General features: G+C 39.4%; 1 protein-coding gene across 3 annotated transcripts; it reads left to right on the forward strand.

The window, feature by feature from the left end:
* Positions 1-286: 286 nt before the first annotated feature.
* stim1a (stromal interaction molecule 1a) lies at positions 287-27156 on the forward strand. Of its 3 annotated transcripts, none has more exons than XM_075473112.1 (14): positions 287-437; positions 1458-1584; positions 4886-5016; positions 7764-7878; positions 9184-9295; positions 9758-9873; positions 14772-14949; positions 20028-20205; positions 20807-20974; positions 22471-22571; positions 22744-22973; positions 23862-23942; positions 24530-24956; positions 25361-27156. In XM_075473112.1, exons 2-14 carry the CDS (start codon positions 1470-1472, stop codon positions 25869-25871), a joined length of 2463 nt encoding a protein of 820 aa, XP_075329227.1. In that variant the 5' UTR covers positions 287-437; positions 1458-1469; the 3' UTR covers positions 25872-27156. The 3 variants fall into 3 exon arrangements, with proteins under 3 accessions (XP_075329227.1, XP_075329228.1, XP_075329229.1); XM_075473113.1 differs by having other exon boundaries at positions 24530-24593; positions 25361-27153; XM_075473114.1 differs by lacking the exon at positions 23862-23942 and having other exon boundaries at positions 288-437; positions 24530-24593; positions 25361-27152.
* The last annotated feature ends 118 nt before the right edge of the window (positions 27157-27274 follow it).

A 27274-nucleotide genomic window follows, 5' to 3' on the forward strand; every position in this document is an offset into this window, starting at 1 on the left:
ATTTTATCCTTTTCTATTCAACTGTACTTTTCGTAGATTTCATAGATAGATAGATCGATAGATAGATCGATAGATAGATAGATAGATAGATAGATAGATAGATAGATAGATAGATAGATAGATAGATAGATAGAAGGAATACTGGACCTTGCAATGGCTTCAAATGGACGCTAGATGGCTCACTTCAGTTGTATAACGTGTCATCAAGTATGCACTCCAACCGCTAGGGGACAACATTTACCGGTTTTGACTTGGACCATTCTTTTAGAACAAGACAAGCTCGCTGCGGCTTTTTTGGTTCAGTCTTGGTCGGTGGAAGACCGATACTTCAAACAGGAGGTGGAGTTCACAGTGTTTCCACTCCGCGGGACCAGGCATTTGCCGCGATGTTGACCCAGAGCTGAAACTGCAGATTTGCTGGATCTGATACATGACAGGTAACTTTTTCTTTTTGTTAAAAAAAGACATCGTGTTGACTCAGTTGTAACATTCAGAGTTAGCCGAGCTGAAACTACAATCGCTCCTCGTTAACGTTTGTGGTTAGCTAAACGTCAGCAGTGGCTAATGAGTGTCTAAAGAGAATACAGCATGTCCATACATACGTGAATTAACTGAAGAAACACCAAAGCGATACTCTGAGGGTTTTAAGTGGCTATGGTTATCCCTTTTGTTATCCCATACAGTTATTCTGTATTTTCTATAGTCAGCCTAGCTGTTTAGCTTGCTAGCTTGCCAATGCTTGACAAACACGCAACCAAGTCACGCAGACGGATCAGACTGCTGTCATTTGCCAGGATCTTATTATTTTTCCACTTGTAAGTGTTTGTAAGCATGCGGTTAAGGGCATTAACATACAACTTCAGAGAGGAAGTTGGAATTGAAAGACTTCCTGAACTAAAACCAGACATTAGCCAGCTAACGACACTGTGCGGTTGTTCATTCAGGAAGAGGCATACTTCAGAAGTGATCTTTACATAACATATTTCACCAAATACTGTCACCTGACTACATTTGTTGGCTCCAACAAACGCTATGTTCCTTTTTCATGCACTGTCATCGCTGTATCTAAACTTGTCTGCAGTATAGTATTAACATCTGGTCATAAACCTTGATATGTTAGAAATGTGTGTAAAACGGCTTATCAAATATTGTCACTTGAGGTCTTTGTCCTTTACAGACAGGCATATAACGTGTTATCATATATATCACAGTTTGTAATCATATGTAAATACTGCTGAGTAATTATAGATAATGCTCATAATGACTAAATGAGAAACAATTTGACAAAACAGTCAGGCAGTGGCAGTACAACTGATATATTTACAGTACTGAGAGTCACAGCTGTTAATGTAGGTTCTTTTCCCTTGGGAAAGCTGTGTCATATATGCTCTTAAACATCAAGCAGTTGGTTAGTTATGAATTTGGACTGGATTTCTAAGTGACTCTCTCCTTTACAGCTTACAACAGTCATGGAGCTCCACAAATCTGTGACCTTGTGGATTTTTTGTTTGTGCCTCATTGGAGAAAGTACGACGGAAAAAGTACCCACATCAGATAGTCATATTGTTGAAAACGCTGTCTCAGGTGAGTAATCAGTCATGGTCTTAACCTGTTGTAGTCTTGTCAAAGGTTACTTTATCCTTCTCTTGAACGACACTGATGCACACTATAGTTTGACACAGTATAACAGTTCATGCCCCATCTTTGTGATTGTGCATGCACTAAATGTAGCCATGCTGAGAATAGTACAGCTGGCAGTTGTCATTAAATCCTGTCTGCCAACTTAGAGCAAGCCACCTAGTCAGACTGAAGGTAAGTGAGCTAATGTTTAATAGACCAAATGACAGAGGTTTTAAGAATACACTGGATCCGATAGTGATACTTAAGTTGTTTAAATATCTCAAATAAATCCTAAATTAGTCTTTTTTTTTTTTCGAACACTTTGCCTCAATGTTTGCAAATTGTTTAAAAATTGTCTTAAAGCTTTTTTAACTGCTGAACCTTGCTTGATAATTGCAGTTAATTTTCTGGATTTATGTCATGATTACTTGCCTCCACCTGGGAAGTGACTTTGTATGGCTGTCAATAGCGGACTTACACAGGTAACTCTGGGTTTTTAAAGTGCGCTAATGTGACAATTTCAATCCGTTTACCCTAAAAATAGCTGATTAAAAAAAGATGTAAATTTGGATTTATATAACTTTGCATTGGCAAACAGATGAGCTTTTTGTATGTTGTCAGATGTCACCTAAATCACTCACACACAATAGTTCAAATATACTTAAAATGTAGTTATTGCTTCCAGTAGTTTCAATAGGCCACAGTGTGAAAAAGTTTTTTTTTTTTTTTTTCACATGATGGTGAGTTCAAAACTTGACGAGTATCCCGAATGGCAATATGAGATGGTAACTGTTGCAGTTGTGAGGTGGCAACGTTCTGAAGTGTATCGTCATCTACATGCAGGCACACATAATAGCTTATGTAACCTGAGCTCCAAAAAAAAAAAAAAGAAAAAATCAGGCTGACTGGTATGTAAATATCTCGTGTCTCCCGAGGTTTGCAAGCCAAATGAGAAAAAAGTCCAGCTTTGGTGTTTGAGAGTGTTACAGGTGTTAGACATTTTACTGACTGTCATTCTTTGTTTAACACAGTGAGTGAATAAGTCGTTGCTTTTGTGGTATGTGGCTGTGCAGGTTTAATAAGGCTGAAAAGTCATGCTGTGGCTCAAAAATGAACTTTGCACTTCACGGAAGTTCACTGTGTGCATCCAGCCTTCCTGGTTTTGGTTGGTAGTTTCACATAAGGCACAATTGGCCAACTACAAAAAGGTTTATAGAAGCATGCATTAATGGAAACAGAAAGTTTTTCCGATTATAATCGGTGGTGTGTTTTACACAGTTTTGTCTCTAACTCTAAAGTCTACTTATAAAAACAGCTTGTTCTGGGAATTTATTTGAAAGAAAATATATAATTTGTTTAGCATGAGTTCATCAGTGGGAGGAAACATGCTGTAATTTCCAGCTCAAAGCAAACCAAATTCCTTCAACTTATTTTACACAATTATGTCGGTGGCCGTGACCAATAATCGTTTTATAAAGGGGAAGTGAGGTTATGTTTGTACACTGCTGCCACATATTGTTGCATAATGATGCAGGCAACGTTGTAAGCAATCACTGCCGGGGAAGTTCTGCCCCAAGTTTTAAACCAAACCACATTGAACTAGAATGAAACACTTTATCTAATCAAACTGGTGTTGTGTTGAATAACGTTTAGTGCAAATGTGCCTTCCTTCTGGTTGTTTGAAAAACCCAGACTCAGACTCAGTGAGGAAATGTAAGCTATTGTTTTATGTTGGTGGGAAAGGCCGCACTCCTCATCAACCCTGACCTTCATCTTCCTTTTTTGAGGGTGTAATGCAGTAACATGCACAACAAGGCGTACTGTATTTGACATATACTTCTTCTGTGGCTTTATTCAACCAGCAGGTGTCTAAGAAAAGACAGCAGCTGTAGAACAAAAAGTTTAAACAAGGCTCAGAGTTCAGTGGACTTGATATGGATTGAATAGTATAAAAGAAGCCTTCTAGGTCACTTTATTTTGCGAACATATCACACTGAGTTGAAACTTAACATATTGTCATATCCCATGTCGCCTGTCATGCCTTTTGACATAACTCTTGGGCCTCTGTAGTACATGCCAAAGATGGTTTCCTCTTTATGGGAGTGGTAGATTTATCTCTGATCTATAGCACAGGAGTCGCAATCCCTCAGGAAGTACAGAACAGACAACACAGTGGGCAGATGGGGACATCATTTAAAGACTTGCATTTGTGAATTGTCTATAGTTAATTGTGAAACTCTATTTACAAATATTCTTACACATCAATTGTGCCTTCAAAAAACAAAATCAAAAAGCCCTTTTTGCATTGAATAAACTTGTGGTATCCAAACTGAAGATAAATATACAATATGAAACCTCATCATTTCTAAAGATCGATTTGTCTTTAAAGCTGCAGTCGGCAACTTTTTTTTAGTCATATTAGCTTGAACTGTCATGGGATTCTGGAAGTAGAATATTAAATAGGCTGTTTAGGAAAAATAACGAAATCTGTAGCTCCCTCTGAAGCCTGTAATCATGCTTGCAAAAACCGAGCGCTCCCGGCTGTTTTTAACCAATCAAGTTAGGGTGGAGGAATCCTACCTGTCAATCACAGCTTGTGCACACGCTGCTGAGCGTGAGTCTGCCCCAGCTTGTGTGCGCTCACACTGGTGTGAACTCACGTGCACAACCTCGTCCACAGAGGGGGAGGGGTTTGGGGGGCGATTCGGAGCTTGTTAGAGGTTGGGGGATGGACCTGAAAGTTGTATCAGTTCGAATTTTCCGACTTTAGACTCGCAATTTTGAAAACCTGCCGACTGCAGCTTTAAGATGTGTTTTTAGTCCACACAATAAGCCTGGCAGTCTTCAGTCTACATATTTCTGACAGATACAGTCAGACAATACTTGGTAAAATTGGGACTTTGAGTTTAAAGCCTTATATAAACAGCACTTTCTCTGCAGCCAAGGAATGTTGCAGTTCAGTTATTTCAGCAGGACAGAGCGGTTTAGTGAGGGCAGCTGCACAGAGGGCATTTTCTGACGAGCCACAAGAAGATTAGAAGCCAGTAGCATTTGTGGCATCGCAGTATTTCTTCATGTTAGTTCTTTAACTGTTTTTTGTGTGAAAGTTTTTAAGATTTGGTGAATTTGCACATTGTAAAACATTCTCTAATCTTTTTGAACAAGACTAGAAGAAATTTGGTTTTGTGGTAGCAGTAGTGGTTGTAGGTTGACAAATTTCTTACTTTTTTAACAATTTCTTGACATGACTCTGTTTTTCCACCAGATTTTTGTCGCATCGATGAACCACTATGCAAGGATGAGAGCGGCATTCTCAATTTTGAAGCTATCCGTAGTATCCATAAGCAGATGGACGATGACGCAAACGGCAACATAGACGTTGCAGAGACAGACGGAGTAAGTACCAACCTAAGAAGTCATCAACAGGAGCTGATGATCCATTGAAGGCACATATTCTGTTTTTTACAGCTACAAAGGGTGTCCTCATTCAGTCTGAAGAGCTTTAAAGACGTCATGACTGTAAATTTCTTATTCTAAGGATTTGTCTCTGTGACAGCGCTTTAAGTATCTGGGATTTTAGTGTTTGTACTCCAGAGCACTTTTTGCAGAGGTTTCTCCCAAATCATAGATTAGATTAATGTTTAGTCTTGTTGTGAATGGCTTTCATGTTGAGTGTTGTTTACATCGAGTCTGATGTTTACCGCTTTTCTCAGATATATATACAGAAGCTTTATGAAAGCACAGCACTTCCACCTATTTCTGTTCACATTGGTGTGATGCTCTGTTATTGGGTTTGTTGGATTTCAGACATAAGAGTTGCCTTGAATATGGTCCCTGTAGTCCATCTTAGCCTCATTTAGGTTTGATTCACTTTCTGGTGTTTTTTTTTTTAGGCTAGATCAAAGAAGGCAGTGTCATTACTGCAGCCTCTTACCTTTGTGAAGAAACTGCTGACTTGCAAATACCTTTTTAAGGAGAAACCCCAAGTGTAGTGTAATGAGCACTCATTAAAAAGGAGTGATTTTGAGCTGGGAAATGGCTAAGAATGATACTTTCTGATACAGTGAATGAAAATGTTCCTGTTTCTAGTTACCACACTGTAATTAGATAAAGAGGAGAGATTATTTTGTTACGACCAAGATCAAAGAATGCATCTGGCTTCAAGAATAAGCCTCATGTCTTGCATCATGCAGGTTGTGTTAATTTTCCAGTGAATTTATTTTCATGAGTCAAATATTTTGCCTGCAGTACAGACAACCTCTCCACACTGTAGTGAAATCCACCTACAACAAGCTATGCAGAAAGAAAAGCATCATGAGTTATTACTGTCTTTTACCCATGTTGCATGACTGCTTTAGTGGGGGTGCTACATGTGTCGTGAGGCACATTTTAAAGACCTCGTGAGTGGTTTAGCCTACAGTAAAGTAGGCCATCGTTGTCCAACAGGTGACAACTACCATTCTACTGGGAACAAAAGTAGAATCTAGAATCTAGTTTTATGTTAAGGTGGCAAGAGGAAAAAATCTAAGTGACTTTGAAAGGCAAATTCATGGTTGAGACATGGATTATATGAGCTTCAGTCAGAAAGATTGCTCAACTGGTTCATGTTTCAGTAGGAACAGTAAGTGAGGGGATATCTTCATTTAGATCTTAAGGAAACACGTTACTGAATGGGGGTGGAAATTACAGTTGACGGCACACATTTGATGATCATGATGCTTCTACATTAGTGCAGTGCTGGGGAAAAAAACGGAACAGGAACTTCTTTTCAGTTGACTGAGAAGTAAAATGTCATTGGACTGTCTAAATGAACTGTCTGTCACACAGTTGCACAGAGAGCCATATTGTAATGAGGGTTTGCTGTGCATGATTCTCCCATTTTAAATATGAATGCATATGTAGGAGTCCAGTGGTGCAAAAACCTTTAGATACTAATATACAGAATTGTGATGAAACTCATGATAAGCAAAAACTGCTGTCCATCACAGCCTTCAAAACACCATGTAACGCCATCCCGTCGTGTTGTCGTAGTTACAGGCTCGTCTCCAGGGAGCCAGTGGCACAGTGCACCGGATGCACTGTGGTTCCAGAGCACTTAGGGCAAACTGCTATCAAAGGGAGTGTACTTTTTCCAGTGGTTTTAGCAGGTGTAACCACATTTTAAGTAAAACAAAAGCTGTTTCAACATGCCACTTTTGGTGGTGTTCTTCATTTATATTGAAATTTGATAACGTTTTATTTAAACAATATAATACATTGTGTATGTTTTTTTTTTAATTAGTCACTTGTCTTTTTATTCTTAACCTGTGTATTTTCTTTTTATGGCAAAGTACGTGAGCTTCTTCAAGTATTTTCTGGTCATTTTCTTGATGGCTTCACTAAAAACTCGAGCTCTTTTGATTAGTTGTGGCTGTTAAAGAAAGAACGATGAGAGGGCTTTAAGTGCTTAAGTTGTACAAGGTGACACTTGATCACTAGAATGTTGTACAGATGTATCAAAAGAGAGTCTACTGCAGTCTTGAGGATTGCAAAACTTACTAATTTCTTCAGTTCTGTTGGGTTTCATTGTGTCACAATCTGGCCTTTAGTTATTGGTAATCATTACATGTAACATACTGTTGAATAACTATTAACACATGTAAGGATGAAGTTCTGTGCTGCTCCAGACAACTGAATAGTGAGTGAAAAATCTTAGAAAATATTTACTTTATTAATAGTTTAGATATTTGTCATAGCTGTGACTTTCACAGTAAGTGAAGGTAATGCACACACAATCCTTTATGAGGGTCATAAAGACCACAGTGGTACAACAAATCCAATTCTTAACTCTATTTAGAGATGTTAGCACCACAATTCAATGAATCAAACCCAGCTCAGATGCCTTTTCAGCTTTGGTTGTATTTTGTAAAGCAATTCTGTCTAACATTGGCTTAGATACAACTATTTTGTCAATTGAAGTCAGTATGAAATTAAAAAGAACCAAAAACATTTTTATTAAGTGATTGATTGCTATACTACTGACGTTTTGTTGTCTGTGTTATATAAAACGCTGGATAAAACATGCTTTTCCCAAACAATGTGCAGGATTTGAGCCTTGTTCATGTCACTTCTGCTAATGTGAAAATGTCTTTGTCATCCTGCAGTTCCTCAGAGAGGACCTTAACTATCATGACCCCAAGGCCAAGCACAACACTTTCCACGGCGATGACCAGTTCATCAGCGTGGAGGACTTGTGGAACACGTGGAAGGGTTCTGAAGGTACTACTTTGAAGCACAAACGGACCCGTCTTTCGGGTTTTCTCCAAAACTTTTACCTTTTAAGTAAGACCAGTTTTTTCTATGTAGTGACATGTGAGAATTTAACAGAATTATTTGACTATAAATGCGGCTTACCCCTGTGTAAATATCTCTCTTGACAAAGGAGCAAGGCAGTTCCTGAGATTCCATGTTGAGCAAACTCTTCTTATCAGCTACAGATAGTTGCAAAGTGACATCATTGAATCTGTCAGCACAGAATATCACACATTCTGTGTGGATGGTCTGTTTTCTAATCAGAGAGCTCTTTTCCTGAGCTCTGTCCATGCTTGGCACTCTTGTCTTTTCACACCCTTTCCTCTTTGATTTTTTTGCTCCCTTTTTGCTTGTAGTGCTGACTAACTGCATTGCAGGTTCTTAACAAAGCTCTGGAGATTTTGAGCCAAGAGCAACATATGAACACTAGACAACCCACTTTTTTGACTCTTTGCCATGAGCTGGGGAACAGATATGTCTTCCTTATTAATTACATTGAATAGACCATTGCATGTTATTCTGTAGGCTACCTCTTTGATAATTTAGGGTATAGGGCTAGTGTGTAGTCGAGCTGTATGTACAGTTCAGTTGTGATATAACTGTTTATTTGAACAATAGTTTTAAAAGTCAGTGAGACTCCTGTTCGCTCTCGGTTTTAGTTTAAGAAATATTAATGATTGCTAGTTGAATCAAATTGAAGATTCAATGTGGTTTGTTGACTTTCTTAGCAAGGCTACTCTTTTATGAATTGGCATTGTATGAAAACAAATCGATTAAATTAGATTGTATGTCATTAATCTTGAAGTCTCATGAAAAACATCTCCTGTGACTTAGTGCTAAAGAAATTGGATTAAATTAAATTGAACTGAACTGAACTGAATGCAATATCTATTTTGGTAATAGACAGGGTTTTTGAGGTGGACAGTCCAAAGTGTCTCGTCTGGAGATGCTCTGCTGACCTGTGTTAAAGCTATCTTGAATTCTTTGCTTGTTTCAGGGACTTTTGCCTTCAGACTGGTAAGCAAGTGAAACACATGATCAGTTAAATTGAGGTCAGGTGACTTGCCGCTTTGTCCCAAAAAAGAAAAATTAAATGTATAGCTCTTCCTGAGTGCGCCTGAGGATATTCAAATCATATGCACTTCATATTTGCTGACCAAACACTGTTGAACATTTAAATTGTGGTCATTGGTCTCTTCAACAAAAAACACAACTATGAGAGTGGTTGGAAATTGTAACTGTACATTTTTTTTCGTTCTTTTTGTCCCTCAGTGTATAATTGGACAGTGGATGAGGTGGTGGAGTGGCTCATCACCTATGTTGAACTTCCACAATACGTGGCTGCATTTCGCAAGATGAGTTTCAATGGAAGTGCAATGCCAAGGTAGGAGACCTCAAGTCATATTTCAGTGACTTTAACCTGCTTTGCATCAGGGCAAACATAGCTTCCAGTGAGAAATAACTTTCAGCTTTCATAAGGGGAATTATATTTTGCAGTGGGGATGTAGGAGAATAATGCCAATACCAATAATTGCCTTCTTTATAGCTCAACTTTACAGTGCTGGCAGTTAAAAGTATTTTGAATTTCGCTCTTTTCCCACTTTGCCCAAATCATCCAAAACTTTATTCTGATAACCGTGGACCAGTCTTGACTAATGCCAATCCCCTATTTATTTTTTATTAATTCATAATTGGTGCATTTAATAACCATTAATGCTTTAAGAATGATTGGTTGGATGAGAAAGAACTGTGAAGGGATCACTTAACACAGAGCTCAGAATGGATTGTACCCTTTGCTATTTCTTCCTACATCCTGTAAGATGAACATGTGTCTGCTCTCTCTCAGGCTTGCTGTAAGGAACACCACTCTGACACTCTCTATTCTGAAGATTTTGGATCGCAGCCATGTCAAGAAGTTGGAGCTCAAGGCTTTGGACACTGTGCTTTTTGGAGCACCCCTGAGTATGTAAAGTTATTTATTTATTTTCAGTTTGTGTCGCAGCTCTGCTTTGTGCTGTCATTGGTCAGTGATTAGTTCCAGATACTTCAAAACCACAGCAAGAGTAGGGTATAGATGAACTCTCTATGTTTTGAGGAGCTTTCTAAATAGGGAATGACATGTTACTCCAGGTCGTACTGGGTTAATGTAATCTTCCTTAGCATTGTTGACGGACTGAAATGCTTCCTCGTGCCCAGAAAATAGTTTACATATTTTTCTGTTGCCACTATTTTATTAAGATACTGATCCAGATGCACGTGCTTTTTTTGTTTTTTCATTACTGACCAACTGCAAGATGTGTTGTTTGTTCTAGAACAGTTGATTAGTTGATTTAATCAACTCTGGGTTATGCTCACTTTGAGTAAAGCGAGTACACTGTGAATGGAAAAAAAAAAAACCCTGATGCTGAGATTCATTCTGGAAACGGGTTAAAGGAGAAATCCTTCAATTTCACGTATCGGAGGGAGAAATATTACATATGTTTCAATGCACATATCTAAAAACACAGCAGAGGTGAAAAGAGTTTACATCATAATCATGATGATTTGTCATCATACATCAATGTGTTAATCTACTTATTCAGTTTTAATGTGATTTGAACAAGACATTAGTGGCAGTAATTGAAGATAAAGATAAATCAAACAAACAAAACATTTGTTTATGCACTGAGGACATTAACTCATAATACAGTCCTGTAGAAATATTTCCAGTTGAAGAAGCATCTGTTTTAAGACCACTTTTAGTCATTGAATTAGATTTAGTTGCTGATTTGGTAATTATATTTCAACATGAAATAATACTGAAAATGACTGAAGGCTGCAGCTGTGGTGTCACGGAGGTGCACGAGCATGTGGATCGCATGTTGTGTTGAGGAATATTCCTCGATGTGTCATGTTTGAGCGTGAGAGAACGTATCACTGTGTCTGTCTTCACATTAGTCACTGACCAGAAAAGTAGCAGCCAAAACTGAGCCTCTGCTTCTGTTCCGACTGTTTCTGAAGCTGAAAACGATTCACGTCGGCCAACTCGTAGAGACGTAAAACCTCCGAACAAAAGAAAATTATTACTGTGAAACATCTGCCTGCAGTTCTGAGCATTTTTCATCAACTTTTGTTTTCATCTAGTTGCTCATTACTTGTACTCTGTCGTATTCATTTACTTGAGCTAGCTCATCTTTAATCTGTACAAAAGCCAAGCTGATAGCCACTGTATCAGATTCAGGGCCTAAAGAAGTGAGTTAGGGTTGGACTGCACTGATCTGTATTCAAGACTCATCCCTCTGCGTACTGAGACAAATAAACACACCACTCATCCTCTTCCTCTGCTTCTCCAGTATCACTGCTCCAATTTCTGCATTCAGGGGCTTTCATCTTTGAGGCTACCGCCACAATGGTTAGGGTGTGTCAGCTTTTGTACATGGAGCTTGAGATTTTGAGGTCATTATTTGTATATTATCTCCGTCAATGCATCCAGAATAACCCTGCTAAAATGATCGCTGTCCATTTTCAAAATATCCTGTAATTAATAAATGACATTTTCCATCACTAGACCTCTGATGCAAGCTGTGACGGATATTTTAGTTTCCAAAAAATTTAATTGCTGTCTTCCATGCTGGAGAACAGCTAAGAATGAAGGGAAAGTGTTTATATTCGGAAAAGGATTACTGAAAGAGCTCATCTAGTCCTTAAAGAACGCATGCATTTGCATTGCTAAAAAGATCGCACAGTGTGTAGTGGTCTGTGTCTGACGCATGTTATTGTGGTTGTTTTGTTAGCCAAACCCAAAAGAAAGACATTAGCAAGGACTGTCTGGCTTTGACAGCCTCTCAAAGCAAGGGGTTACCACTAATAGTCAGAATGACTGTATAGAGCAGCAGCCTTTTAGGACACACTTTACAATACGTTGAGCCAAAAATAGCAGACAGTTGTGTAATTATTAACCCCTGCATATTTGGATCATGCTCTTTCCAGATTTGTTGCTCATTAAATGTCACTTGTGCTCTATTGATGGCATTTCTTACAGGGATTTAACGTGTTGTTTATTGCATGTTGGAGAAAATCACCTTGAGTCGAGTAATGTCGTAAGAACAGCTTGAATGTTTCTTAGAGAGGGAAGTTCTCTGCCAAGGCCAGTGCCCTACCTCGCAATTACAGAGAAATTGATCCAGATCTGGAATAAAACTCTGCCAAGTGTCATGAAATCATACATCTTGGCAGTCTTTCAAATAGTATCACCAAGACTGCAAGGATTCTGGGAGTAATATTTCATTCTAACCTTAGGGCTGGTGTCCACACAGTGCCAGAATCTGTTTTTTAATGTAAGAAACGCTGCACCTTGTGTCTTTTTTTCAGAGCTCTCCAGCTTTTCTTGTGCGGCCGCTCAGAGCACACAAGGTTGAAAATCTCTGAACTTTTCACAAAGGCACTGATGTTTTCACGGGTGCTTTCTTTTTCTTTTTCTTTTTTTTTTTTCAAGCAACCAATCATATGGACAGAAACTGTTTCCCTGGTAACCAGAAAAATGGGAGATAAAATTGTTCCCACAATGTCTCTGTTCCAAGCAACAGTCTAAGACATGTAAGGCAGAAATATCAGAACAAAGAAAAGCCCGCTGTCCAGATTAAATGACCAAATCACATTAAATCCTGATGGTAAAAGTTGCCCAATCGTAATGTGATGGCTACAAAGCTAAAACGGTTTGTTAAAAGAAGAAGGTTACACAAGACCTTGATTTTCATTGCACTGATGTCATCGACAGATTGTCGTGCACCGACTTGCCTCTTTAACACAGATGTTAGACTTAGTTGAAATACAAGCTCATCAACTTGTATGAGGGCAAGTGTTCTCCATTTGGTGCTCATTGTGAAATAGGCCGTGTTTAACAAAGTGTATTTGGGGAAATAATTCAAGGCAAAGGGGATATGCTAATGCTCTAACTGTTAAAGTGGAAATGTGTTGTCATGAAAAAAACGTAAAAACAATCTGCCATTGGTAGGCGAACAAATTATTGTCTTAACATCGGTAGTGATATCGGCCCACAATTTCACAATCGGTGCATCTTTCAGCTAGACTTATTCCCGGGACAAAAAGTAATGAACACATTGCCCTTCTGCCTTGCCTCCCTGTACTGGCTCCCTGTTGGAGTTCATCTTATTTTGAAATCTTATACCTCACCTTCAAAGCCTGAAAAGGTCTTCCCCCGAAATACATCTCAGTCTTATGAAGCTGGTATGCTCCCTCCTGACCATTGATATCCGTAGATACTGCTCTGCTAACTATTCCAAGATCACAGCTTGTGACAAAGGGAGACTGGGCCCTTTCCATCAGATGCCCCTTCTTCTGGAGCTTTTTTACCCACTGAAAATCAGGCACACCAAGCCTTTAGCAATGTCTGGTACATTTACAGTATCTCACATTTTATTATTGTGTTTTTGAGAACATATCTCTTGTTGTAAAGCCCTTTGCAACAGGTTTAAGAAAAGTGCTATACAAATAATACTTTATTGTTATTACAGACGGATCAATACGAGATGGGTAGCATTGGGCATCTTAGCGACAATGCTCAGTATTTAATTTAACATTGCATGCTAAGTCACACTGCTGCAAACCCAAGACAGATAAAGGAGACATGCACGTCAGTGGAATACTGTGACCCCATTATGCGGATTTATACATATTGTGGTTAAGAGATAATAATCTACATATACCAGCCTATCAAATGTTCTGTAGTCCAAGTGCAGTTGTGTTTTTCTTACACTGCAGAACTGCAAGGACAGCAGAGCAGTAGTGTACAGCTACCTTGCAGATTTAACGTTTCAGTTGGTTGCTGTGGTAAAATAACAGCCGCAGCTGGCCCTAGTTCCTGAACTCTGACAAGCCTGTGCATGTTCTGGATTATAAAGACGAACCTGCAGGAATATATACTGTACAGCCTTCATGAGCATTAATTGATCACAAGCTCGAGAGTAAAACGTGTAGCTTACAGGGTGGCATGGGATGATCTTTATTAAGAGCAGAAAGAGGTACATGTTTGTAAAGAAATATAATTCCAAGTTGCATATCCTCATGATCTAATCTAAAAGTATACCTTAGTCTTTTGTCTCGCTCCAGGAAGTAGAAGTTCTGGTTTTGACATCTCTTTCCTGCACACTTCCTTGTAGGTTTTGCAAGAAAAAAACTTGCCTCAACAAGTAACTCACAAGGCCAAATGAGAGGGTTTGTGTCGGGTGCTGCATGCATGCTCTTCTTCTGACTTTCCAAATCAAAAATTCACTGTATTAAACCTGAACTTGATTGTGGATTTAATTTAGGCCTTTGTGGTCTTTGTATCTAGTTGAAAGGTGATCTGATTCTCATTTAAAGCTTCTTGGAAATGGAGTGGTTGCTTTCCAGCTGGCGGGATCTCTAATAGCTGTGAATCTCTTTTTCAGACCACATATCACCATAATAACATTTATTCAAACAAAAAGCAGCTGAGGCTTCGTTGGAAAGTTAGTTTCCCCTGTTTGGCTTTCTTTGCAGAGTACAACCATTTGTTGCCGACTGAAATAGGCTGTGTTAAGCTGCCTTTATCGTGGTCTTTTGCATTCGGACCCTCTCACCGCAACCTGAACTTGTGCTACTGACTCTTCTATTTGTGTCACCTCACAACATTTGCAGTATGACTAGGCTATGCTCAGGCCTCACACCACATCCGTGGGAAGCTTACACGTTGTTAGACAGCTTTGTCTCGTGGTCCTCATATATTTGCTGTTGCTACACATATTGTTAATTAATCTCATCTGGTTTTTGTATTGATTGTTCTTGATATTATTAGACTGAAATGTAACTTGTCTTTTTTTTTTGTTTCCCCTTTCTACTAGTGAATAGACATAACCACTTGAAGGACTTCATGCTAGTCGTGTCAATAGTCATAGGGATGGGTGGCTGCTGGTTTGCCTACATACAGAACCGCTACTCAAAGGACCACATGAAGAAAACTATGAAGGACCTGGAGGGCCTGCAGAGAGCTGAGCAGAGTCTGCATGACCTACAACAGAAGTGAGGGTTTTTCCACCACCCACACAACTAACCGTTGCGCTCTACAACAACTGTAATGTCCTCTGTTTGCTTTTATATTTCCTTAAATCTCAGTATTGCATTTTATAGTTATTTCATATTCATTTATACACACACATTTATTTTGTCTAAAGTTCAGCACTCACTTCTTCAAATAGATTTAAAACTATCTTTATCACTTCTAAACAATAATCAACTTGAGCCATTCTTGAACCGGCACCTTTGAATGTTTAACCTCAAATGTTCACTGAATTGACCCCATTAGTTAAAGGTAGGGTAGGAGATCCTGGATTTTGAGTCCAGCGAAGCTGCATTTTGAAAATACACCGGTAAAAAGTCCCAACCCTTTTCTTCACTTTCCCCCCGAAGGCACGCCTCTAGAGTACATGAACGCGCACGAGCACGAAGGTGCACGAGCGCTGTTCTGACAGCAAGCATTGATCGTTGCCGTATTTAGTATTTAGTTTATGCTAACTATACGTTTAATAATGCTAGGTGCTAGCCAAGCTGGCTCTAGTTTAGCTTCCTGCCAAGCTTCTGGACGCGTAATTCATTCACGGAGCAGGGTACGCGCACAGGGGGAAGAAGGGGGAGGGAGGAGCAGATTGCAGTTTGATAGACGGCATCAGAATCCAATCATTGTGAACGGTCCGTTCACAATGATTGGATACTGTTTTTCCTAGATTGTATGTTCTAGAGGCCACTAAAACTTTTCATATTTGTGTCAAAACTTTTAATTAATTGGTTGCAATGGGGGTGTGAAGAGTATTTCAAGCAATATGTAAAAAAATGTTCCAGAAAAAGATCCCCTACCCCGCCTTTAAGCTAATCGAGTGACCTTAGATAAGGTTGTCTGCTAATTTTTGTGGCTGGCTGAAGGACGTCCTTATTAAAATGAATTAGACAGCATAAGGTCATTTTTGTTTTGTTTGGATACACTCTTTGGTGTAATAGTACATCTCCACAGAACAAAATTTTCCAAATCCCTTCATTTGAAAGTCTTGCCATAGATTATGAATTGGTTCACACACTTGGTGCTACAAGATTGCCTGTAATGAAAATTTTAAAGACTAGACAGATGACTAGATAAATTGACCCGAGTCACATTTCCATTATATTTAACCACAAAATTCGTTACTTGTAACCATTTTTTTTTTTCTTAAGTATTTTTTGGGGCTTTTTATGCCTTTAATGATAGGAGACAGTTGGAGAGAGACAGGAAGCAGGGGGCAGAGAGAGGGGGAAGACATGCAGCAAAGGGCCGCTCGGTGCAGGACTCGAACCGGGGCCAGCTGCAGCGAGGACTGTAGCCTCTGTACATGGGGCGGCTGCTTAACCCACTACGCCCCACCATTGTTTGTTTTTAAGCAATTACCACTATGGTCATTCATAGTTCAGCATTTTTTTGTGCAGCATGAGTGCACTAAAGATCCATCTAATCAGGATTTGAGTTGTGGATATTGTGTCCAACTCGTTCATCTGCTGTGGCAACTCTTCATGCAGAGAACTTTTCTTTGGGCAGTGGCGATCAAAGTCACTGATCGTGGGACATTTGGATTTTAATTTATTCGACCATTTCTTTCTAAAACATTTTTCACAGTGACCAACAATTGCTACGACCTGCACTAAGCTACTTTATATGAAAATGGAACTGTGTGTGTGATGGCAAAATATGGTGCTGGCAACATTGACTCCAGGAAACTCGCATAAATGTGGCTTTTAATTGTTTGGAATATGTTTGTCTTTCTGAGGACAAATTTAGGCAACACAATAGCATCACAACTGTGCAAGATGTTGACAAAACTTTACAGGTGTGACAGATTGACATTCTCTGTTCACAGACACTGTCTTTTTGAGCTATCAATGTCTTCTTTTTAAGTATTAAAAAATAAAGCACCCCATATTGAGTGCATATACATAGTATATGCACTCAACTGTATCAGACTATTTCGGTTCTGCTATTACTTCAAGGAATTTTAAGAATGTGCTTCAAAGCGTGCACCGTTTCCTCTTCAAACGAAAATTGAACAATTATTTCATGCAGTCTTTTTTTCTTTCTTTTTAAAGCTTTCAAAAGGACAAAGTGCTGGGACGGTGCCATAAAAGTCATCATTTATAATAAAGGGACAATTGTTTTATTAACGTTTGTCCATCTGTTATGTCAAGTACTTTTTTATTAAAGCTAGCGGTTACTACAGAACGTGCACTGTAACCTGCCTTCACGACAAACTGATTAACATAGAATTCATTTTGAAATCTGAAGTTGCCGCTTTTACATGATGAAATGAAGCCTGACACAGTGAAGACAGGAATTTTAATGGACATCTGCTGGTTTTAACATGAAGTCACAACCTCACTGCATGGGCTCCATTTAGGAAAAGGTCAAGGAATTTGAAAGCAGAAGAAAAGTCCAATGTGACAGTTATTGCTCAGTGGCAGTATGTTGATTTAGTTGAAAAGATGTTTAAACACCCTTAACTTTAGGCTCAACAAGTAGAAAAGCTCAAAGAATGGCCAAAATGTAAAGAGTTGAACCTCTGGGGATGTCATGATTTGTTAGATTAAAAGCCAGTGAGGGGCCCAATCCCTGACCAGAGGAAGTAGCAGTGACAGGCTCTTCAACATGACTGCATAACATTTCTGGCTTGATTCTTGGAGACTTTGAACAGAGACAAATGAGCCGTTACTCTTTCTACCCCTGTGACCCACAAAACTTGGTGTTTGTATCAACTGGCTGTTTAGGATACAAACTTTTGAAACTTGTTGCGATCTGCTTTAATGAACAGCAAATATCTTGATAAGACTAGATTTAACCAGCTGAACTGAGCTTATTGAGAGGAGTGAGCTTGATATATACTGAGCAACGGAGCCATTGACTGCTACAGTGTTGACAAATCAGTAGGGTCAGAGTGTCCCTCTGTTAGACTGCCAGGCCAGTCTGAGCATTGGCTCAGTTGGTGTATATTTTGATCATTTTATCCCACGTCTCTACCAGTTTTTAAGTGGACTTTGACATATCTCTCTTGCTAGGCAAATCACTCACATTCTCTACTGCAGATCAAACTGGAGTACATTTTGTGATATATCAGCAAGCAAAGGCATTTAGTATGCTGTGCACATACCCAATTATGCCATAGCTGCTTGTTAGAAGCTGTTTTAGACGGTATTTTGGAGCCTCACCTGAAGTACCCCGATCAGAGCAGACGCTACATTCTGCTCATATCCCTCAAATTGTGGCCAATGTTTCAGCATTGCAGCACAATTTATCTGCAGCAACGTGGTGTGAGTGCATTTAAATCTGATCTGTGGAGTAAGAGCTCAGAGACAGGACAGACAAAAGTCTTGTATGTTTCTTATGAAGTAGCTTACATGTCCTAAAGCTTGGATCATTTGAAATGCTTGTTCATTACAGTGAGGATTTGCACTTCTTTTAAAAATGTATAAGCAAATGATTAACCAACAATTTATTTTTGGTCCAAATCATTAAAGTGTTTAAAGTGTCCAGTGAAGTACTATGGCTGTGGAAAACAATATTTTATATTGCTGTAAACTGTAAGTTAGCGACTTGCAGGCAAACGTTTGCATCTTTTGGAGCGCAGAGAAAAGAGTTATGTCCTCTGTGTGTAGCCTTGCCTTTCTTCCTGATCCCCAATGCCAGCTGCTGTCTTTCCATACCTTCAAGCAGATCCTGTGGTGGTATCAAGTAGCTTGGAACAAACATGGCTTCCCCTGTTGGGAGGCAGTGAGAGGAGGCTTTGACATGAACAGGATTTCCTTGGTGCCTTTCACAACCCGGTTTGACACAGCCTGTGTCTCACTGATGGCGATAAGCATGACCGCTCAACATGTTGGTCGTAGTGCCAATTCCCCCAAATTTGGATGTGGGTGCGGTGTGCAGAGACATCCTGAAAAACGACTCGTGACAAGGACATTGTGTGTGACAGACTTTCATAAGTTAGCTGGCATATGAGCTTGTTTAAGATAATACGAATATAATAACGTTAACATTTCCTGCTTAATGCTAAATTAATCTTTTTTCTGTTAGTAAAGCGGGTTAGTTTGAACAGCATTTGGTATCTTTTTGCTGGACATGGTAGCTCCGCCAATGCTTTTAAATCTTTGCTAGTGTGGCGGAGGTCAGGGTCGAAAGTATTAGCAGGACTGCCAACTAGCCACATTTTCCATAGCTAGTGTTCTGGATCAGCTTTCATTTGTCTGCCCTTTCTTGCTGCCTGTGCTGTTGTTTTCAGTGTAACTGGGGAAACGTGCTGCTCTCTAGTGACTGAAAGATGGTTTTACCTTCGCGATAATGAAAATAAAGAACATTTTAACTTCATTTTAACATTCAACCTCTTTGATTAATGAGCCAGACCAGTGACTCTTTGGGTTGGGTCCATACTTCCCTTGCGGGGGGTATTATTATTATTATTATTATTATTATTATCTGAAGGCCCAATGTCAAGTTCATGTTTATGTAGTTCATGTAGATTATGAAATTTACATTTATACATACAATTGTATAACTTTTTTTATATATATTATAATATAAATATATAAAAAAAATAATTTTTGTTAGATGTGGATAAAATAATTTCATAGTTTATGTTATGATAAACTGTGTGTGTTCAAACAAAAGCCATGGGGGCAAGCTCCTTTTTTAAAAATGTATGTGTAAAAATATCCCACACAGAAACCAACACATACGCTCGGGATACTACTGGGGCATTGGGTATCACACTGTGCTCTTCTAAAGTTACATACTGACAGCTGTTCCCATTCTTAGCTGAGCTCCCACTGATGTTAGTTTATTGTGAACTGCCTAGCAGCTGACCACAGTACTTTGCTTTCTTGATGTTAGCTATTGTTTCCGGTGATGTATGTCTGACGCGATGCCTACATTCCACGCATTAGTGCCACATGCCACACGTCTGTCCGTAGACGACTACACTGGCACCAGCTAGGTTCCTTTTCTTAGCCTTAGAAAGCCCTCACTGATTACTTGCATCCAAGACCAGATTAAATTAAAGATAACAGTTTCCCCGATGTTTCCCCATCCCCAGGCTACAGATTGCCCAGGAAGAGCATCGCACGGTCGAAGTGGAGAAGGTAAACCTGGAGCAGAAGCTGAGGGATGAGATAAACGCAGCTAAGCAAGAGGCCCAGCGTTTGAGGGACCTGCGTGAAGGCACAGAAAATGAACTGAGCCGCCAAAAGTATGCAGAAGAGGAGCTAGAACAGGTATGTTCAGTTGTCACTGGAGTTTTATAAACTTTGAAGGTGGCATCTGTACCATATGTTTACTAGCTGTGGTATAAATACACCCAGTTAGGATCTTTGTCCATTAGAGGTTATCAAAATGACTTTGGGAAAGGGCTTTGAGATTGCATTTAGTTACAAGGCACTTCAGACCAGTAACTATTTATTTGATTTACACTCATATATTTATGAAGTCTTTGTGCAACATCTTAACTGTAGCTGTATCTTGAAGTGTCATCGAGTTTTTAGTAGATAGTGTTAAGACATAACAGTCATTTGCTGTCTTGAAATATTTAGATACTTGTATAATTTATGAAGGAACTTCATTTGTTTGGAAAAAATGATGTATAAATTATATATTTTGTATATATCTTATTAATACTGCATAACGGCCTACAGAAAACAAGAACATTATTTTTTACAGTTTTTTATTTATTTTAGTAGGATGTAAGATTTCCTGCAAATAAGTTCAAACATATTATCAGGTTTTATGTAAAGTTTGCAATTCTTTTAAGATATAGAAAATGTTAGAAATAAATCTGTTTGTGTTTATCTGTAACCCAACGTTTGAACATGGTTGCAGGTACGCATGGCTTTGAAGAAAGCAGAGAAGGAGCTGGAGTCACGAAGTGGCTGGTCACCACCAGAGTCTCTTCAAAAGTGGCTGCAGCTCACCCATGAGGTCGAGGTGCAGTACTACAACATCAAGAAGCAAAACGCTGAACGGCAGCTCCTCGTGGCCAAAGAAGGGGTAAGCATGTAAAAACTTAAGAGGAAATGCCTTCCTGTTGGAGGTTTAATGTTACTGCATTAATATGAAGACAGTCTGCTTAAAATCAATGTATTGTATTTTACGGCAGGTGTTTTACAGCCGTAACAGCAGCGACTCCCAGTAAATCTTACTCTCCTTTTCATGGTTGTCCAGTAACAAAAGTTGCCCTTTACCACACCAGCTCTAAAACAAAAAGTGATAGTCTGGCAGTGTAATTTAGAAATGCTGTCATTTCCAAAAGCAAAACTGTTCATGTTTCAGGTAAAATGCAGATCCTCCTCATCGATAATCACACAATCACAGAAACTGTACGTATGGTTAGATGCCAAATGACAACGACGAAGCGGGGCACAAAAGGCATTGAAGCTGAACACACCAAAACCAACCCAGCCACATCTGAGAGCCATATAGATACTAAGCACCAGTGACCAGTGTAAACAGACAAGTACAGACACTGTTACTGACGTCAGATTGTAATCAGATGGCGAAGGGCTGACTTGGATACATTGTTTGTTTGTTTTTTAAATTGGGAAAACCCATGTTTCCAAATGGCAAACAATCCCAGCAGTAAAGCTTTTACAATTAAGTTGATCCTCTCATGCAGGAGTACTCAATAAAGTTGAGTCCAAGTCTCTGCAGAGCTGGTAGAGTTGAAATGCATTGATATTTTTTGCCAAGTTCAGCCTGGTGTAAGTCTACTTTTAATGATTAACTCCCAACTTTGCATTAAAAGCAAATCCTTAGACCGTCACAGCTAATGGATTCATCATCATCATCATAGTTTATTTATAGAGCACATTCAAAACAACCTCAGTCGACCAAAGTGCTGTACAGAAGCAAAAGCATAATAAAAATAATCATAAACACTACAACAACAAAAACAACACAAGGGATACTAATCATTCAATATGAAACAAATTAAGATTAAAAGTGAATTGGCGACAATGTCTTCCTCACTGCTGCTATTGTGAGAAAGATGTGAGCTGGCTAGTCTTCTGTTCTTCTGAGCCTTTCTTCAGTTCAAACTTACACTGAAAAGGCTTCAGGTAGCTTGTGGTTTATGGTCCCTCAGCAGGTGGAACTTGTCATGCAATTTTGTGAGTTACACAACCCCCCCCCTTTTTTTTTTTTTTTTTTTTTTTTGGAAAAGATTGGTCAATTTAACTGTCATTTCAAATGGATCCCTCATTGCATTTCTATATTGTTGTCTGCTGTGATTCTACGAAGGATCCGCCAAGCACAGAGCTGATCACATTTCATTGTCTTCCTAGCAATAAAAACCAGGAAACATTCTGATGGGTTGACAAACTGGCGCCTAATGCTTAATAATAATTTGCAAAATTATGGTTCGCACTGTAAATGAAAGCAGATGTGATCAGACTTATTTTCTTTGTGTTAGTGAATTCTTGGACAGTTTCTGTTTCCCGCGCACAGTACACTTATACAGCAGAAATAAAAACGTTGGTCTTTTACAGGCAGAGAAGATAAAGAAAAAGAGGAACACTCTCTTTGGGACTTTCCACGTGGCTCACAGCTCTTCTCTCGATGATGTGGACCATAAAATATTAGCAGCAAAGTAAGTCGGACTGTAACGGTGAAACAGAATATGTAAAGATATGTAAATGTATTTTTGTTGATGAAATGGAGAAAGCGAACTTGTCTTTAATTGTCTGTACAGTGATCATAAAAAGGGCAATGTTTGCCCTCATCTTCCTTTCTTTTTCCCTACATTCTTGTTTGTTTCATAGACAAGCACTTGGTGAGGTGACAGCTGCTCTGCGGGAGAGGCTGCATCGCTGGCAGCAGATAGAGATCCTCACAGGTTTTACCATCGTCAACAACCCAGGCCTTCCTTCACTGGCCTCATCCCTCAATCTCGATCCCAGCTTTGTGGGCGGCAGAGCCACACCCCAGCACTTTGTCATGTCTGATGACATGGACGACTTGGACGAGGGCATTTTGCCTGGAAGTCTGCAATGTAAGGGTTCATCAGAATCTGTGGGCCATTCAGTGGGGACTAGCAAACGAATGCCTAATCACCCAAAGACCCTGCTGGGGAAATCTAAAAATCCGCCCACATGAGAATTTAGACTGTTCATGCAACATTTACTAGAATTTGTCTTCTTGGCCTCCATGGTGATGGAGGAAGTCTGCGTTCAAAATGTTTATCGCTGAATGCGTGTTTATTTTGTATTATGTAAATTCAAGTAATTGTCTTGTATATTTTACACACAATTCCAGTTGAATGATTTTTTTTGTTGATCGTTTTCTTTTTTGGATAAAAGTGTTTACATAATTCTCAGTAATTATTAAGACTGAAGACCTCTGTGACTTTGCCTCTGGAAATTGATCCGTCAAGAAAAATATACTTCTTGATGAGAACAGCTTTTTTTTGTGTAGGCAATTTGTAGTGGTTGTGTCCTGATATGTGCTACAAACATGTTAAATTGACTTTTGTCAAATTGCTGCAAGAAAAAAAATGTGTCTTATGCCATTATTTCTCAAATTCCTATTTGAACTAATTGTGAAATACAAAATAATCCATAAAAACTCAATTTCATTGCAGAAGTACTGGGTGAACTCCTCTCATACATCTTCATGTCAAGAAAACCACTTAACCGTTAGCCGTAGCCATGTTCTGCTTCCACAATATATTTGACTTATTACAATGACAGAATCTGACACGTAAGCTTTGGCTTTGACTAACTGGAGGTGGAAGTTGTACTCCAGAATTTCTTTCCAGCTGGAATAGTGAGTGAGCCTTTTAAAATCAACATTAATTACCCCCTCCCATCTCACCCCCTCCCTCCCTCCACCACCTTTCTGCCATTTGGCTTCCAACGCTGTCTCATTGGCCGAACTACAGATGGCAACCTACTGCTGGAGCGGCGAGCCAGTGACCTGTGGTCCATTTCTTCAGACTGCCAGCCCATGTGGAAATATCCTGGTTGGCCATTTAATCATGCCCCAGTTCAGTCCTTAGTCTGTCTCTTTCTTTGACTAAAAACTTCACAGAACCTTTATACTTTTTAACTGGCAGTTGGCTGCAGATGAACACAGCTGAAAAGGAAAGGAAACTTTTCCATGTTGCGTTCATCTACAAACTCCCCTGATCTTGCCATAATTCCTCCTGGTCACACGTACTCTATATGTTGTCACCACCCAGAGCACCCTTGCATTCTTCCTATTCTGATTTTCTCCCTTTACTTTTTATTTAAAACACGCTCTGCCTTTCATAAAAGGGCAGATTGTCTTCCTTTAAGTGAAAGAAAATGGTCTGTTTAGTTAGATGTGATACTTTTCCTCGTTAGAAGGAGAGATAAAGCAAGTGTTGGGATTATGTTCCAATGCATTAATGATGTATAGTACAAAGGCTACATTGGGGGTGGGAATTAAGACTAAATATTTAAAGCAAGATAAATGTATGCCTGCACATGAATATCTTTCCCCTAATTTCCCCTCCTGGTTTCGCCTTATCTGTAAGACTTTAATTCATGATTTGCTGTTAATAATGCTGTCGTTTTGTGCCAACAGCTCCCAGTATGATGTCTCTGCGCCAACGCCACATTGACCCCCAGTTGGCCATGGGCTCCCAGAGGTTGGTAGAGAGTTCCCTGCTCACGGGGCAGCAGGGAGAGGGTACTCCCTACCCATCTAGGTCTAAGGCTACATTCAGGCAGTCACGCAGCCATTCTTTTGGGCAGCTGGATTGTCTTCCTCTGCCCCCTCTTTCCTCTGCTGTTTCCCACCCTTCAGTCATCTGTACTTCCAACCCAAACCCTCAGTCGGTGCCATTCCTTTGCTCCTCCTCCTCCTCATGCTTACCCAGCACCGTGGCTGGTGGTGTAGCCCATCATTCCTCCCATATATATCATGCTTCTTTCCAGCCCATGGACTCCATTCCTGATTTCTCGTTCTCGGATGTCTCAAAAGTGCACTCCTTGTGCAGCGACAGTTTCGGGTATTCGTCTTTCTCCACACTCTCTGCATGTGCGTGGGTGTGTTTTTCTTGTTTTTCTTCACCACCGGCTGCAATTCAAATTAGGATTTTTTTTTTTTTTATTTCATGCTTGTAGCCTAGCTACCTCCTTTACATTATTTTGTCATCACCTTCTTTTATCTTCCATTTCATTGCACCTCATGCAGCATTTACCATTTTCAACCACTTGCAGTGTTCCTTGTGTCCTTTGCCTTTAACAACTAACAAGTATAAAGTTCCACTATCCAGGCTATGCTTGGTGTATTTGTGGGCTTTGCAGGCATTGTGCAGACAAGCCCAAGCATGCAAGAGTTCTTCTTTGAATCTTATTTTGGTCTGCTTTTTCCTCTTATTTTATGTAATTTGTGTATTCCTTTCCACCACAGGGACCTAAATCGCTCCGACTCCGAATCCTCACTGTCTCTCTCCCAAGTTGGTGATCGTCTGTCTGCCTACAGCTCCAAAGGCCACCTTATCAAACCCACCTCTTTCATTTACGGGCTGTCCAGCCGGGCAGAAGATGCAGTCTCACTGCACGCTCATACCCCCAATGGAGGGAACCGCATTCACGAGGGAGTTGCTGCAGAGTTTGTCTCCGACAGCCCGATACTCATGAAGGAGATTTACGGTATGGATAAGTCTCCCAGCTTGGGAGAGATCAACACCTTGTCAGAGTCCTCCCGTTCTTTCAGTCCTAACTCCACTGAACCGGAAACACCATCACCTACAGGAGGGCAAACGGGGGTCATTGGGGCAAAGGGCAGCAGCCGCATCCCACAGCTGACTTCCAAGAAGAGCCCTTTGGAGGAAGACAGCGGCTCAACAGGAGAAGACACAGATTCCACTGCCAGCCGCAAGAAACACACCTTCAAGATCTTCAAGAAACAGAAGAAATAAGAGCTACAAGGACTAAAGGCTATCAAAGCTGTTTGACTGTATTTCTCCGTCTGGTCTATTGTTGTTTTTGTTTGTTTATTTTAGTTTTTGGGGTTCATTTATGGTCAAAGGATGGCATAATTCGTTGCCATTGCATCTTTCTGTAGGTTACAACACCTACTGTGAGAAACTGTGGGAGCAACCAGCTGTTTGGCTTTATCTGCTTTTTCAGTCGATGTTAAATATGTGGGGAGTGGCCAGGTCTGTATATTGGAATGTTAAGTATTATTTATTCCTGCAGGAAATTGTGCCAGTCTGATAGGAAAATTCCTCCTTCTTGGTTTTTCTTTCTTGTTCGACAATCTATTACATTTTGCATGTCTTCTCTTTGGTGTGACTGATACTCGAATGCTCTTAGTCTTTGCTTGGTTCTTGTCGCTAATCGGCTTAGAAAAAAACTTGATGTTACTTTGATCACTACCTAACCACCAATCCTACAAATCCAAAGTGAATGAGGACTGTTTTTTTTCCCCTCCCCTTTATTATTATTATTTTTTTATTGATGGGTACAAGTTTTTCCGTCCTCCGTTGTTCTGTAGGCAAAGTAAAGGGCACATTTAGTGGAACCTCAAGCAGTAGTAGCTTAGGAACTTGAGCTTCTCCTTTGGCTGTCAAAACATGTTACCATCTTGAATGCAGTATCAAAATAGTAGCTAATGGATGTGATTGACTGTCCCAAAAGTGAGTGGATTGGATTGAACCCAGGAAGCACAATTCGTGATGTTAAAGAAGGACAATCAGAATGCAACCTTAACCATTTTGCTTTGAGTTTTTAGTGTTAAGGGTTTGGTGTATGCAATTGTGTGAGAGTGGGGCAAGTCTCATCTGTCTCATGCAAAAAAGAATAAAAAAATCAGCTTTGACTAGAAACCTGTTTAATTTGATAATGAACTTAAATGCTATTTCTTGGGGAAAATGTTACCAAAATGTTTATGATAAAAAAAAGTCTGAAAATACAAGGGACTTCATAACAACTAACTTATATAGGACTATGTATTGACTTTGAAAAGTGAAGATACACTTTTGACAAGGCTGACTTGTATATGTTTTAAGTTACTTGTAGCTAAAATCGGATCCCATAGTTTTTCATTTAATATTTGGTAAACAGGGTGAAGGTTTAAAGTCTTAGTAAAGCAGAAATAAATATCTTTCATTGTCACATCACAGAAAATGTTATTAAACATCCAGTCAAACACAAATGTTAAAAGCAGTTGCTAAGTATATATATATATATATATATATATATATATATATATATATATATATATATATATATAAAGTTTAAAAAGTCCTAAGAAAATGAGTATTAATCTGAGATGCCGATTAACAGATCTCAGAGCAGCTTAAATAAACCATACAAGCAA

Source organism: Odontesthes bonariensis, chromosome 9 (genome assembly GCF_027942865.1).
Source record: "Odontesthes bonariensis isolate fOdoBon6 chromosome 9, fOdoBon6.hap1, whole genome shotgun sequence".
Taxonomy (NCBI): Eukaryota; Metazoa; Chordata; class Actinopteri; order Atheriniformes; family Atherinopsidae; genus Odontesthes; species Odontesthes bonariensis.